Source organism: Lycorma delicatula, chromosome 11 (assembly GCF_047948215.1).
Source record: "Lycorma delicatula isolate Av1 chromosome 11, ASM4794821v1, whole genome shotgun sequence".
Taxonomy (NCBI): Eukaryota; Metazoa; Arthropoda; class Insecta; order Hemiptera; family Fulgoridae; genus Lycorma; species Lycorma delicatula.
The window spans coordinates 16113846-16129307 of NC_134465.1; the positions used below are offsets into that span (position 1 = coordinate 16113846).

Here is a 15462-nt window from a genome sequence, read left to right on the forward strand (position 1 = left end):
TTTGACAAATCTGTAGAAGGTGTGGTTTATCGCAAGTTAATCGAACAGTTTATCGCCGCGTCAGATTTTCACCGACGAGAATGTTTGTTCCAATAGGATAACGCAACGTGTCATACGGCTAATGAAAGCCGGATATGTTACGGGAATTTTTTGTGCATCGTTTGATATAAAAAGGGTTGTGGCCTCCAAGATCCCCAGATCTTACACCAGCAGACTTTTTCATTCGTGGGTTCTTAAAAAGTATTCTTTTTAAAAACTTTTCTCATACGCTTGACGAAGTGAAGGCTGACATTGAAAGTGAGATTTCAAACATTACAGAGCAATCATTTCGAAAAGTGAGTGCAAACGGTATGAAACCTGTACGAAGCTGCATAGGGATCACAGTAAATCAATCATTTTGAACATCTATTGTAAAGTTATTATAGGTAACTTGAATATTGTACAGGATTAGCAACATAAAACCGAACCCGTAATGGAACCGCTACCGAACACTATTTATGAAACACCTTTAGCACAACTAGCGCGACTAGTGGATGTATATGTTACTACTGATTGTTGCTGGCACTGATTGGGCACGTGTCAATGCAGTATACGTTTTGTTCAGTGCAGTATTGTGAGTGGTTGTGCTTGCATAAAATGCCTTATTCAGTGCAGGAGAGGATAACTATAGTTGATACCTATATTTGTTCCGGATCGTTTGAAGAATTACGTAAGTATTCGTAGAAAAATTTCCGAATGTCCGTATCCCAACGAAGAGTAGCAAACACGATTTAGTTAAAAAATGGCGTACAATAGGTTCGGTTTCAAATGCAAAACGAAATAGGCAACTTTCCGTTAGGACTCCACAGGCCATTGCCGACATTGAAAGGAGAATTACTGCCAGTTCAAAAAAATCACTAAGCAAGTTATCCTAACAATTTGGTATTAAATACGAATCTTGTAAAATTCTTCATGAATTAAAATTGAAACCGTACCGCGTTACAAATGAGCAACAGCTTAAGGAGACAGACAAATCGAAACGACTTGATTATTGCAACTGGCTTATCGGAAACATTGTTGGAGGACAGACAAACCCGATGTCGTATTTAATGTCAGACGAGGCATGGTTTCATTTATCCAAGTCTGAGAAAGTTTCACGCACGAAACGTTTCACTGAACCGCTTTCTTGCAGATTTCACAAATGAACGAGCTGTCAGAAGAGGATGGCGGCCTCCACGTTCCCCAGGGTTGTCTATTTGCAATTTTTTCTTCGGGATTACTTAAAAGAGAATTTATGAATCTAATCCCAACAGTATAGATGAACTGAAGGTGAACATTCAACGAGAAATTAACGCAATTAACAACAATGTTTTGCGTCAGACGACTTTCAGTATGATCAGTCGAGCACAAAAGTGCATGGATGCCCAGGGTGGTCATTTTGAACATCTTTTGTAACAATAAGGTAAATAAATGCAACATATAAATTACGTTTTATGTTTTACTTAATTAATTTATCCGTATCATTCATAAAATTTCATTCTAACCTACCGATTCTGCAACGGTTACGTTGTGGGTTCGGCTTTATGTAGCTCATCCCGTATAAGTGTTTTATTAACATTAATATTTTTGTAATAAATTCACGTCGCCAAACAAAGGGGGTTGTGCCCCTTTTCAAAAAACTAGTTATATATGTATAATAATAGCTAATAAGACGTAAAGGCTTATCTGCTTTTTGATAAAAATTATTAAAAAAATACTGAGAAACAACTTAATGAGAATCTCCACTGAGAGTGAGATAAGATCCGCTGGAATGCGGGATACGTTTTGCCCAAAATAATTTTCTTCAATTTTCGCTTAAAAATATTTTTATATCAGAACTACATAAGGCTGTGTAACGTATCACTTTTGCATTTTGGATACTTCCAGCTTGGATTGAGTATCGATGACTTGCTGATGAAGTTAAGCAGGATTCCGGACGGTCTCCCGGGCATCAGAGTGTGTTGGTTGCTCTAGGCGCTAACCCCAAGTCTTCCGCCTGGGGATTACCACTCGCTGACCCCAGAGGCGCTGGTCTCGAACAGTTTGTAAAAGCCAGTAACCTCTATTTGCTTAATGATGCAGAACAACCGCTAACTTTCTCTTCCGTACCGGGAGAAAGTTACATCGACGTCACTTTAGTGACGGGCGACTTGCTGCGAAGTAGTTGGACTGTCTGGCCCGAGACTTGTATGAGCAATCATAGGGGTATGACCTACGAGATCGATAACGGAGGCGGTCTTAGAGCTCCAGATTTGGGTCGCTATAACCAAAGGAGCCTGGATCAGCACAGGCTGCTGCGCCAGTGCGCAGCTGCCTTACAGGGGTTGGAATGGCGCATGGAGCACAGAGAGTTGGAGTTGATGGCTGAACAACTCGGTCGGGCCATCAAGACTGGCTGCGATAGAGTTCTACTGCGGCCTTGGCCAACGGGCGACCCTTAGGTAGTGGCCAGTCCGCTGATCGGAGAGTGCCTGGAGCCGTCATAACTGCCGCTTCCGGGGAGCCGTCCCCGGAAGCAGGCGAAAACTCGGGAAAAAGTGGTGGTCCTCTGACCTTGGCGTGTTGCGCGCAAGAATTAGATTCGCTAGGAGATTCTCGTTGATAATGTAACGAGGATTATCGTTGATGACGTGCGCACAGAGCGTCTGCGGATCTACCGGTCCGCCCGTAATGAATATGTTCATGCCATCAAGGAAGCCAAACTCAAGTTATGGCAAGACTCCATGCGCAGCCCCTAGCAGCTCGTAAAATCATGTTACCGATCAAATTCATTGCACGTGCTGTCCAGTGTTCGATGCAGGTTTGGTGGTCGTGACCACACTTTAACATCTGTGGCAACGTACCGGGCGTTCCTGGATACTCTGTTTCCAGGTGCTCCGGAGGATGAAGCGGAGATCGACGCTAGGGCTACGCCCTTCCATGGCATACGGGCTGTGGATCCCGTAGATATAGACCGAGTGGTTTCTCGAATGGCATTGAAAAAGGCTCCGGGGATTGACCAACTTGATCCGGATATATTTTACCATCTCCTGCCTGTTTTCGGATGTATATGTCGGTCGCTAAACCGTTTTGAGCCACAGTAGCCGTTTGTGGCACAGAAATTCGGTCTTATGCTTTAGGGCGACAGATTGGGGAGGTGGTGTGTGAAGTGTCAGACAAACCACACCGCTTTTGTATAACAAAACATCGATGAAATTGATGAAACATCAAGTTAAATCATTTTAAATTACCTAACTTAAATGTATTATAGCGAGACAAATCCGTTATTTTATTATATTTATACAGATATAATGCCAAAAGGTATAATAGAGTTACGGTCTTATACGCTTTGTTAGATTTGTCAGGCTTATTAGAACCTAGTACAAAAAACTCTCCTGATGTACATATAGCCTATTCATTTTCTTTTATTTACGCATTATTAACTTATTTACAAAAAAAAAATTATGGTATGCATTTGTTTTAGTGATGCTTTTCCATTTATCATGGCGCCCCTCCAAACCATTTTCCGAAACGACCGCTTCGATCTTCCGTGTAGAACCTAAGATCGAACCTACTACACGGAAGAAAATTATTGTAAAATAAAATAAAATTAAAATTATTGTATAAATAAAATAAAACTATTGTAAAAGGTGTACATGTACAAAAAATGATAAGGAGAGATTTTTCAAAATACAATTTCATTGACGTATTAAAAATGCGTACATTAACAGGAGATCTGTATTTATGTTAGGTGGTTCAACCGTTAGACGATCTGACGTAAGATAAAATCAGTCCCGAATGAGGTAGCCATTGTTAGGACAAATTAATGAAAAGGACGAATAAAGCAATTTCAAGTCGCCTTCATCTCTTGATTAAATCCCATGAGTTCGCTAACACGACCAAAATGTCCTTTAAATCCTTCAAACGACCAAAAAGTTCTTTAAATATTAACTTCAATCTATTTACCGCGAGGAATTGTCTGTATAATTGTTAACATGGTTACTCTCACTGTAAATAATTCTTGATGTTACTTCAGATAGTTTTCACGCGTCACAGTCGTAAAAAAAGGACTACGAGATATAATATAAAGCAGTAGATTAACGTACTCTTTTCTGTCAGGAAAAAATGTATTATAGCCCTATCTTTACTACGTAAAAGTAACGGCAAACTTATCGGGAATAAAAGAGATAACCGGCTAGTTTTCCCGCTATTGTGAAATGAGTTATTAAGCTTCACACGCTTTGGTAAAGCTATAACCTGACTAATGTGAATACATTTATACCTTTTTAATGTATTATTTTATACATGGAGTGTGGTTTATTAAGATTTAATGGTTTTACTAGCGCGCGCGCGCGGTAATTTTCTTTCTCTAAGTGTTGTTTCCAGTATCTTTGTTTCTTTAAAAAAAAAATATATATATATATATCTGTTCGTCGTTTTACCTTAAATGTTTTCCATTGTTAACAGGTTGTAACAAATGCACTTGTAGTCTCTCATATGGTACTAGACGAGTTCGTCGTCCTTTTCCAAATGCTTTTTAAATTTTATTACGCCCTGATGCGATGAAAATACCTAAGTTAAATTTATTACCCATCAAACCGGTCAAGTATTGTTTTAGACTTTACATTCTTACACAGTGACGGATAAATTCTGACGTTCTCGTTCATCGACCTAAATTTTACTTTTTTTTTACTAATACACCATTCTTATTATAGCTTAAGAGTATTATAATTATTTTTTAAGTTTTTTTATTTAATTCGATAAACCATTATAAGTCTGTTAAAAAGGGTTTTTTAATTTTAATAATTGCAGATTTCGAATATTTTTGACAATAACGGTTGCAAATATTCCCTAAGTACTGTAAGTTATAAGGCAGCTAGTGCAAAAATATACCGTTTTATTTTATTATCGATCTTTTATTTTCACTCGCGCGCACTTGATATCCGGTCCGCTAAATATAATTTTAAATTAATTACTTTAAATGACTTTAGATAACGTAAATTCCTTTAATCCAATAAATAGGAGAACATTATAATTTAACTGTAAGAAAGTTTAAGGTAAAGTTATTGTAAGGCGTTTGAAAAAACGGTTCATTTATTTGATCGTTTATTAAAGTACCCTGGTTTGTAATACGAATAAACTTGATTATATAAAATGTTCATAAGTCATTTCTCGAACGATTTATATTTTAAATATACCCTGCAGATCGGTATTGTAAATTAATATAAACGGACTTTAAAAAAAGGATTTGGTCCGTTTTTTTGTTTAGACTTCTGGGTTTGCAGTAGTAAAAAAATACCCGATATTTTTTGTATATAAGTAGAAGGCTTTTAAAGGAAAAATTACATTGTCTGCGTAGAAGGTTTGAAGATATATATACGAGGTCTGTAAATAAAGTAATGAGATCGGCTCAGAAAACCCTTTATTTACGATCCAATTATACGTGGACTCTTATTACCTTCAAAATAGTTCCCTTGGGAAGCCGCGCAACGTTTCAAACGGTTTTCGCACGCTTAATAGCAGTGTTAGAACTCGGAAACCGGAATATTCTTCAGACGGACGGTTACATTTTTTTTGTTTTCTGCTGTTCCAAAATGTGTCCTTTGAGGGTTTTTTTTTAAGTCGGGAACAGGCAAACGTCGCAGAGACTCAAGTTGGGTGAATAAGCTTGTTGAGGAACTACAGTGATGAGTGCAGTGTGACAAGCTGCATTGTGATGACGCAGCGTCCAGTTGTCTTTGATGGCTGATCTCAAGCGGGCAGCTCTTTTCCGCAGTCTTTTCATGAATTTCTCGGTAAACATATTGTTTTACAGTCTATCCTGTAGGCAAAAATTACTATCGAAGAAACAAATTAGCGTGGTTTTGATTTAATCATTTTTGTTTTTTAGGACATCACGAGTTTGAAGCGTGCTACTTCCTTGCTTTAGCGTTTTGTTTCTGGGTCGTACTCAAATATCCAAGATTCATCACCAGTAATAACATTTTTTAAAAAATCAGGATCGGTTTCAATTCGCCCTAGAAGATCGAGCCACACTTCCACCCTCTTGTTTTTCTGTTCAACAGCGAGGTTTTTTTGGACCGATTTTGCACAAACGTTTTTCTTATCCGATTCGTTTGTCAAAATTTGATGGACTCTGGTGCGGTTCAAATTTAATTGTTCTGCAATCATTCTGACGGTTAATCGTCGGTCGTATCGTATCAAGTCTGATTCGCTCAACATTGTCGTCACCTTCTGACGTTAACGATCTTTCAGAGCGCGGATCGTCCGCAACTGATTCCCGGCCTTCTGAAAATGCTTTAAACCAGCTAAAAACTAGGGCTCGTGACGGATGTCATCTACATACGCCCGTTTCAATTTTTAAAAAGTTTCAGTAGCATTTCTCACAGAATTTAACAGAAAACTTGATTGCACAACGCGGCTCGTAATTAGTATCGCTCGTTTTTGTAACGCAGAACAAAAACTCTTTTCGTGAAAAGTTTGTTTGCGTCCACGTGGCAACAGTGAACTAAAAATATTAATACCTAATATAAATCAGCTGTATAACCTTACCTTCGTATAACCTTATAACCTTCTTCGCTTATAACCTTCGTATAACCTTACTACTAGTAACTTTACAGTGTTGCCACTTTGGCTGCCAAAAAAATCTAGTCTCATTACTTTATTTGCACTGTGAAAAACTACTCCGACACAGAATTTTTAAGATTTTTTTCTCGTGCGCAAAGTTCTGAAAATTGTGGCGTACCCACCACCTTTCAAAATAAAGAATGTTTTGTATTCTCCTGAAGATCGTTTAAATAGATAAAATGTACGGGACAATTTTGTTTTGCTATGAATTAAGGAGACACTTGTCGTCGTGGTAACTAAACAATAATTATACCGATGCATTTTTTGAGGAATGTTTTGAAATCTGGCGGGTTAAATATAAATAATTAAAACAGGTTGTAAATAACTATCGGCTTTTAATAATAGAATTTCTTTATTTCTCTTTTCAATAATTATCCGCATTATTATCGCATAGTTGTTACTTTATTTAAAAGTAAATAAGGTAGAATCCTGTTTAGTCGGACCTGCCTTAACCGAATCTCGCGTTAATCAGAAATCGATTAAATTGTTTATTATTTATTATTTTTTTAGAAATTAATTTGAGAAAACTTTAAAGCTTATTGTTAAAATAAATTTGTATAAATTTTGTTATGACTGTTTCTATATATTGTTAGCCTGAAACGGTTTCCTTATAGTAGTAAATAAACGAACGAATCGTTTAATTTTATATAATGAAGGGAGTGCAGCCGGAAATAATTCCGTAAATAAAGCCGATATTATTTTAATGGAAGAAGTTACGATGGAGTTATTTCTTTAAAAACATTTTTAGTAACAATTTAAACATCGGCGCTTCTACAGGTTTATATCGAATAAAAACTTATAATTAAAATCTTAAAGAAAATCGGTACAGTTCGATGAAGTATTACTTTTTAAAATTTAGAAAGCGTAAATAGTACAAAGGAGGGGTTAGTGTACCCGGGATTATCTTTTTCGACTTATCTTTTTAAACTTTGACCGGTAATACTTTTATTTTGCTCATCCGAAAAAGATATAGAGGAACTCCAATTTAAATATAGATTTTAAAAAATTTATTAGTTTTTTTATTACTAATTATAATAATTTATTGCCAACTTTCTTTTGCGAAGTAAAATATTTTATATAACGCATTATTTCGCGACAAAAAAAAAGGGTATATTAATCTGTTACTTTACAGTGTTTTAGTTTTTAGTATGGCTGTCGTGCATGCGAAATACATACACGAGACGTCGGTTAAATAGTCGATTTCTCTGAAAGTAATGATTTTCAAACTGTGTAATCGTTCCTCGTGGTGAACATAATGAAAGTAGATTTGAATATAGTTCGCGATTCGGTGAAGTCTTCTCCAGAAACCGATTACAGGTGGTAGAGCTTTCTTGGCGAGAAACTCTTTATGAAGTCATTAGCTTTTTAATCAGATCGGTGAAATAAAGAATAATCGTTCTTGAACCGGGATCTTGTAAATGTTTTTTCTCTGTTTATTATATAATGCAGTCTAATTACTGAATACGGACGTTTTTCGTTATTAAATTCTGTTAATAAACTCGCAGTTAATATAGAATTTAATTCGTATTAGTGTGTAATTAATTTTTGTTTAATTCAATGTCGGTATCAAAGTACGGCGATCCTTCAATATTTTTCAACAATTAGACATGAATAAATGAAATTTAGCAAACGCTTCTATCTTGAAACGATCTATTTTTTAGTTCGATACCGCCGATTTCAAGCATCAAGGAGCCTTCAAAAGTCAGTTGCCTTCCGCCGGGCATCTCAAAGATTTTAAATGGAATCGGCATAATTGAGACGTCATTTAAAAGGACATTTAAAAACCAAATTTTTATGTAAAAAACTTCGGGGTACGACAACCTTAATTAAACTGGCGGTCGTCTAGTATTTCTCATTCCTAGTTTCAAAAGCGTTCTACACTATTTATTAGATGACCCGTCAAAAATAAAACGCAAAAAAAAAAATTTAGTAAATGCTTTTGCCCAAAACGAACTATTTTCAAGTACAAGACCTCTAACTCTGTGTGTATTTTAGGCCCCTATTAAAAATATTTCGGTTAATTCTTTCGTACCGCTAAAGTTTTACATCAAAATTGTGTTTACCCTATTCTTTCCGTTTAAACTTTTTGTGTCGCTCTTCCATGGAGGCTTGGGAATGCGGTGTCATCGTACCAAAAAAATCGTCGGTGTCAATCGTTTTGAGGTAGGACTGATTTTTGATAAATTTCATTTTTTTTATGTTTAACCGTTATCTTTAACTTATTTTCCAAAGAACCCGTTTACCTGAAAAACGGATCGAACTAATCATTTCAGTTAAATGGAAAATCGAAAACGATTAACGGTAAATATTAATCACGTTAAAATTTTCACAATATTTTATATTTGTTGTAAGATTATAATAATTGATTCGAGTGTTATTTTCTGCCCTTACTAGCATTACCACTCTAACATTCGTTGTTAACGCGTTTCGTAGAACTTACCGTTACGTTACTTTATAAATATAAAATGTTTTGTTTTTTTATTATTTTTTAAAAATATCTCTACTGATTCACGGCTTATCTATTTGTATTTGTAAGCGAGTGGATGCTACTCTTAAAAAAGTAATAATTTTTCAATTCTTACTTAATTTTCGAATTTTTTAAACGTAAAATAATTTAAAACCGCACACCTTACTAAACTTAAATCTTTTTTCTGTCGTAAGCTGTTTTTGTGATCTAAATGAATACTAGTAGTATAAAAAAATTAATTTTTTACAACTTAGAATCTAGTTTAACTAAATTAAAATAAAATAAATATTAGTAAAATTAATATCTAAAGGAGTCTGGTGTGTTAAATATATTTAACTCGCCAAAAAGTTTAACGTAAACTTAATATGTTAATTAGATAATCGGCAGGCGATAAAGATTAAAGCTTATCTTTAAAGCCAATAATTGCACTACACATCTTTATAGCTTAAAGTTGTGAAAACAATGACGCGGAGGACAATTTATATTAAAAGTTTCTAATCTTTTTTTTGTTTTAATTTATTCTGAATCCGTAACTCTTTTATAATACTATAATCATTTTTGGTTCGGGTTCAAGTTAAACGTTTCTTTTCCTCGTTTTGTTATAAATAAAACTAGAATTTGTTTAAGTTTCGTATGCTTGCACTTGTCTTTATTTACATTATTTTTTCCAGAATTAAATGTCCTACAAATTTTATTTTCTCTAGTAAGCAAATAGCATCCTAACAACAGAAGATAATAATTTATAAAAATCAATTTATATTTTAAGTCGCTATGTATACTATTTTTCTGTATTAAAACATGTGGCAGATAATAAAGCCGTTGTCTTCAGTACCGTAAACGGTATAGTATATATACATTGTATCTTAATAAGACCGGTATAACGGATTCCTACCGATTAAGAAGAAAATAGTAGAAAATATAATAACGGGACGTATCCAGAAAGGGGCAAAAGGAAACCCTTTTAGTAAAGCTAACAGGTCCGTTTAACAATCGTTCTTTTTAAAAATCGTCCTTTATAATACTGCCCGCTGACGCACCTAAAATAGATATTGTTCAATGAAAAGGGGTTACCGGACCAGGGTCGGAATCTCATGGGAAAATGTGAGAGCGAACGATCATACTCGGTTTCGATTCGGGTCCGGTCGTGCAGGAAAAAAGGAAAGGAGTATAAATAATACTCCGGGAAAGACCAGTTGACGGTGAGTCTGCGAAGAGACTCTGCGAGAGGAGTTATGCGAGTTTGAAGCGAGAGTATTCTGCGAGAAGGTCAGTGAAGGAGCGAATTAAGTTCGACGCGATTAAGGTGACGTCACAAGTAATTCCAGTACACGAAACTGATGTTTTGAATAGGTGAACAACAAAGGTATTTGCAGCGAAAGAACTTTATATTTGTTTTATCTGCTGTACTATTGTTGTTAGTGCAAAACTAGCGGTTAAAAGTGTTAAGACTATCGGTCACGCTAATGTCTTATGTCAATGAGACTGAATTCTGGTTTTCGATATTTAACTACCTTTAAATAAATCCTGAAGATTACTTTAAATCGTTTTGTATGTAATCACTGTTTATTATTATTGTGGTTGCGATTACTACAACTATTATATGTATATTATTATTATTATTATTAGTGTTTGCTCTTGTCATTATTGTTATTATTGTTGGGAGTTGTTCATTATTTCGTTTATTATTCTTATTGTCATTATTGATTTTTCTTATTTTATTTATGTTCTTTAACCAATAAATTGTAATTATATAAACATTTTCACTAGTCAGTCTCTCAATATCCTGATCGAGCCGCGTACACGCGACAATATATTAAAATAACCGTTCCGCCGATCTCCGTGGTAAAACTGTAGCGTCTCGGCCTTTCGTCCGGAGCTCCGGGTTCGAATCCCGGTCAGACTTTGGAATTTTTCATACGCTAAAAAAAACCATTTCCATATTTCAAACTGACGTAGCGATATCATGCGAAAACAATTATAAATTAAATTTGTTATTTTCTAAATCTTATAATATCCAAATTTGTTTTTTTCATTTATTTTCCTTGTTGCTTTTTTATTATGCTCGTATGTATCGCCTGGAGAGTAAGGGATTTAAATTTTCTGTCATTTATTTATAATATTTTCACGTTTTCTGTTTTTGAAACCGTATGCTTCTAATTACATCGAACCCCTAACCCGATCGGTGTTATTGGATTTCTATTTATTATATTTGTATGCTCTTTACACGATCTTGAAAAATGTTTAAATCGTAAAAAGTTATTGAATCGGTTTTATATCTCCGACTAATGTTAAACATATCTCTCTGTATTTTTAAAAAATTTAGATTTCTTCATAAACGTTCCGATTACGCGGAGATCTTACGAATGTATTTTGAACGTACAGGAAAAAATTGTTTTTATAAGCGTAATTTTTGTTGCAATTTAACAAAATAAATTTACTACAAATTCAAAAAAGCCGTTTAGTTCTCGGGAACTACAAAGTTACTCGTTTTAATTTTTACCTCGAGGAATTTACACCCTCTTCATTTTACGGGAAGAGCAGAAAACACTCGTTTACTATTAAGTTGATAATAAAGCGTTTCTAGATCCGCGTTTACAGTTTTTAATCGGATAAATACAATTTTGCCGTATATATACACACACCATACGATAAAAAATACTGATCAAAGAGTTAATATATATATATCTTCTTTTTAAACATTTTCCAGATCTTGAATTTTTCGTCGATAATACTTTTAAGTGTAACAATAAATCGCTTTATATAGTAATTATGGAAAAAATACATTCTTATAGTCATTAAGTCATCCATGAATTTTCGTTTAAAAACTCTCTTCCGCTTATATGTTTTGAAGGAAGCTTCCTACGGGAATACCAGACAAACCTCCTTAATAAAAGTAAAATATTTTTTTTTAAATTATTAAAATAGAGAGCTTACATATACGTAAAAAGAACGTCCAGGTCGAATAATTAAGGACCTCCTCTTTTTATTATTGTCTGTTAAAAATATAGTACAGTAACTGACCTAGTTTTACGAGAAAATAAATTTATCAGCGGAATAAAACTTGTTAAAATAGATTTAAAAATCTTTGTAACGATAGTTAAATTTAATAAAAAAGTTAAATAAAAAGTTAATTTTGCTATTTACATATAATCTTTTTTCGTTATTTGAATGTTTTTTATTTTTTATTTCCTATTCCCCCCCTCGGGAACGATTAATATGTTTTCAAATAACTTCAAAATTACCCAGTATTATATAAATCTTGAAATTTTTTTCTCAAGGTCATTTATTTAAATTATAGTTTAATATACACATAAACATTACAAATAGCAGGAAACCTAACGTATTCAAAAATCTGTGTATGCGATTACATTATCTGTTTTATGTTATTAATTTTTTATCTAACGCTTTTATTTTTAAATTAAAACACGATAAGATCTGTAAAAAAAATTTCATCTGAAATATTTTATCGATAAAATTACAGTAAACCGAGAAAATTTAATCTACGCTCGCGTTTAGTTTCATATATTTTTCTATTAGGACAGTAAAGACTTATCGAATTAAATTAACGTAAAAGAAAATAAATTACATTTTATTTACTTACATTTTTTTCTTGTCCGTAATCGATTTGAACCGGATCCAGTATCTCGGGAAATATAATTTTTTGACTAGAAACTAATCGTAAAATATTTATCGTAACGGTAAAGATTAAAAATAATTGTATTACAACACAGCCGCATGAACACATTGTATTTTAAAAATTATTTATCGTTTTGTAATTATTTACGAACAAAAAAAAAGAAAATTTAACACTTGACGTTTATATTATTTAACGACGTACGTTTACTCGTTCCATTCGCTTTACGTGTTAACTCGATACAAGAACTCGCAACGGACTGCAGACATAATATACTGCGTTAGACGAACAGAATTTCTCAACCGATATATTCTCCCCACCACAAAACCGTATTTGTTACGGCAGTCAACCGACACAAAATATCTATACGGTAAACTACTTTACCTACCGGTTGTACTTGTTAAGAGAGGGGATATTGTTTTAAAGGCAGGTAATATAAATTGAAAACGAAAGTAGAAGTACGTTATCAGAATTATTTCATTCATCTAGTCGACGGATGCGGTTGACTTTTATTTATTTAATTTTTTTTATTATCTTGGTTTTTTGCTAATTTATATATTTATTTATCTATTATAAGGAAATATGCGAGAAAGAAACGCAAAATTAATCAATCGGATTACGAAATTAAATATTAAATGTCCTTTAAAGGACATGCGGTATAATTATAACGGTACTTCCTTTTTTAAGGATGTTTAAGGATGTTATATTTTTAAGAACGTTAAGGATATTAAATAAATATTATCTTTACGTGTAATTTAATTCTTTTTTACCGCTAAATTTGAAATAATATAGCGCTTAAAAAATATATTTTATCTATTTTATCATATTTTATCTAGTTATGCGCTTATAAGTAATGAAAATTATCTTCTTTTTTTTCAACAACTGTAAATTTGAGTGCAGGTGCAGCAGCATCGTGCAGGTGAATCATCGTACAATAAAAGTAACAAAGTATAAATTATGCGGTACAAGTAAAGGAAAAATCAAGCGCCAAAAGAAAAATTATATCTGACGATATTGAAAACTGAAAATAGAATTTATATTCGGGGAAAATGTTAAAACGATCCGCTAAGATACGCGTACTAATGGAATTACTTAGTCGTCCAAAAACATTTCACGTTATCTTATGTAAATGAAGACATGACAGGTAGGGATGTAGAGGGTATACTGAAATGAAACGACTAGCACTAGATAGGACATCTTGGAGAGCTGCATCAAACCAGTCAAATGACTGAAGACAAAAAAAAAAAAAATAAAATAAAATATTTTATAAACTCGTTCATTCATCTCTCTAAAGTTAGTATCATACAGTCTGTTACCCAAATAGGAGTCTTATGACCCAAATAGGAGTATTGCGTCTACCTGTTGCGAGCAAACCGATTGGTACGAGGTACGCCGATCGATTCGATCGCCCGCGGTCTCCAGTTGTAGGTGGACAAATTGTAGGATTAAATTTCTTACCTAAGTCTAGGGTAAAGCTAATATTTTACATAGTTTTTGCAATTCGTAATTAAATCGAGAAGTTTGTGTAATAAAGCTACGAGCTAATTTTAAATACATTTGTATGCAAAAATATAAAGGCATTTCTTCCAGTCTTCATAGCGGCGCAGGAAGGTCGACAAGAAGATCAAGTCAGTAATGAACGAGTGTATTTTTTTACGGATAAAAAAAGGAATCTCCCTAGATGGATCGAGGGAAGCTGTGGTAAAACCTTGATCAGAGCCGCATTACAAAATACACAATTAATTATTAAAAAGTAAAACGGGTTAAAGTTGTAAAGTTTGTATCGTTAATTTAAAATATAGTCGTACGATATAAACTAAAAATGTAATAATAAACAGCTACGTATTAAATCAATTCAGAAGGCATCGGTTAGAATTGTTTAAACGAAAACGGAAATGCGAAAAATTTAGGGTTTTTTAATTAGGAATATTTAAAAATATATCCGGAGAATAGCATTTTTTCTGTAAAGAAAATGTTTTAATTGAATTTTAAATAAATTGGTAGAATGATTTTTAAACGGTACGGGAATTTATTAAAAATAAAATGGAAGTATAATACGCTCTTTCTCTAATTCAAAGGATGTATTGAGTTACACGAAAAGAATTTTGCTGTCTAGTTTAATAGAGATGGATATTGTTATTTTAAAAAAAGTAACCGACTACTTTTTCAACCGAGATTGCAGATTCGTAAATTTGAACTAAAGGATTAATTAAAATGTATACTTTACTAAATATCGGTCGACATGATCTGACAGCCCATTTTTGTATCTTGAAAACTTATTTAGACTTTTTGGGGTAGCTCAAGCGATGATATTACATTTTAGACGGGAATATATGTAACATACTCGTATTTATTTATAAATAATACGCTACGTTTGCCTAACTTATTATTTAGGCGCTTCATAGAAAAAATGAATTATATAATTTGAATATTATAAGGAAAAATTACTTTATCTATACAGATGAATATCGCTTAGTATTAGATTGTTATTACGTAACGATATACAGCCTGAAGTCATTATTAAATTCTAAGTATTTTACCGCAAAATTTTAAGAAAAATGGTTGAGAAAATCTAAAGTAAAAAAATATTACCGCATTCCAGAGAACCTTACCCATCAGTCGGTAACAATTATTACGTCGTTTCTCAGCATTTCTTTTGTTAGTTTTTATCAGAATGCAAGGTTCTCGCCATTTCGACTTTTTGAAGTGAGGGTTAGTAAGGGTGTTGTTAATTGTT

General features: G+C 33.5%; 1 protein-coding gene across 3 annotated transcripts in view; it reads right to left on the reverse strand.

Annotated features, from left to right (window-relative positions):
* LOC142332137 (vascular endothelial growth factor A-A-like) overlaps positions 1-13000 on the reverse strand; it is a 123219-nt gene extending 110219 nt beyond the window's left edge. For all 3 annotated transcript variants that reach the window (XR_012758174.1, XM_075378394.1, XM_075378393.1), the window contains exon 1: positions 12693-13000. Coding sequence is in view for 2 of the 3 variants with exons in the window: in XM_075378394.1 (XP_075234509.1) it covers positions 12693-12836 (144 nt within the window). In the remaining variant the exon portion in view is untranslated. The remainder of the gene's footprint in view (positions 1-12692) is intronic.
* Between the last annotated feature and the right edge of the window lie 2462 nt (positions 13001-15462).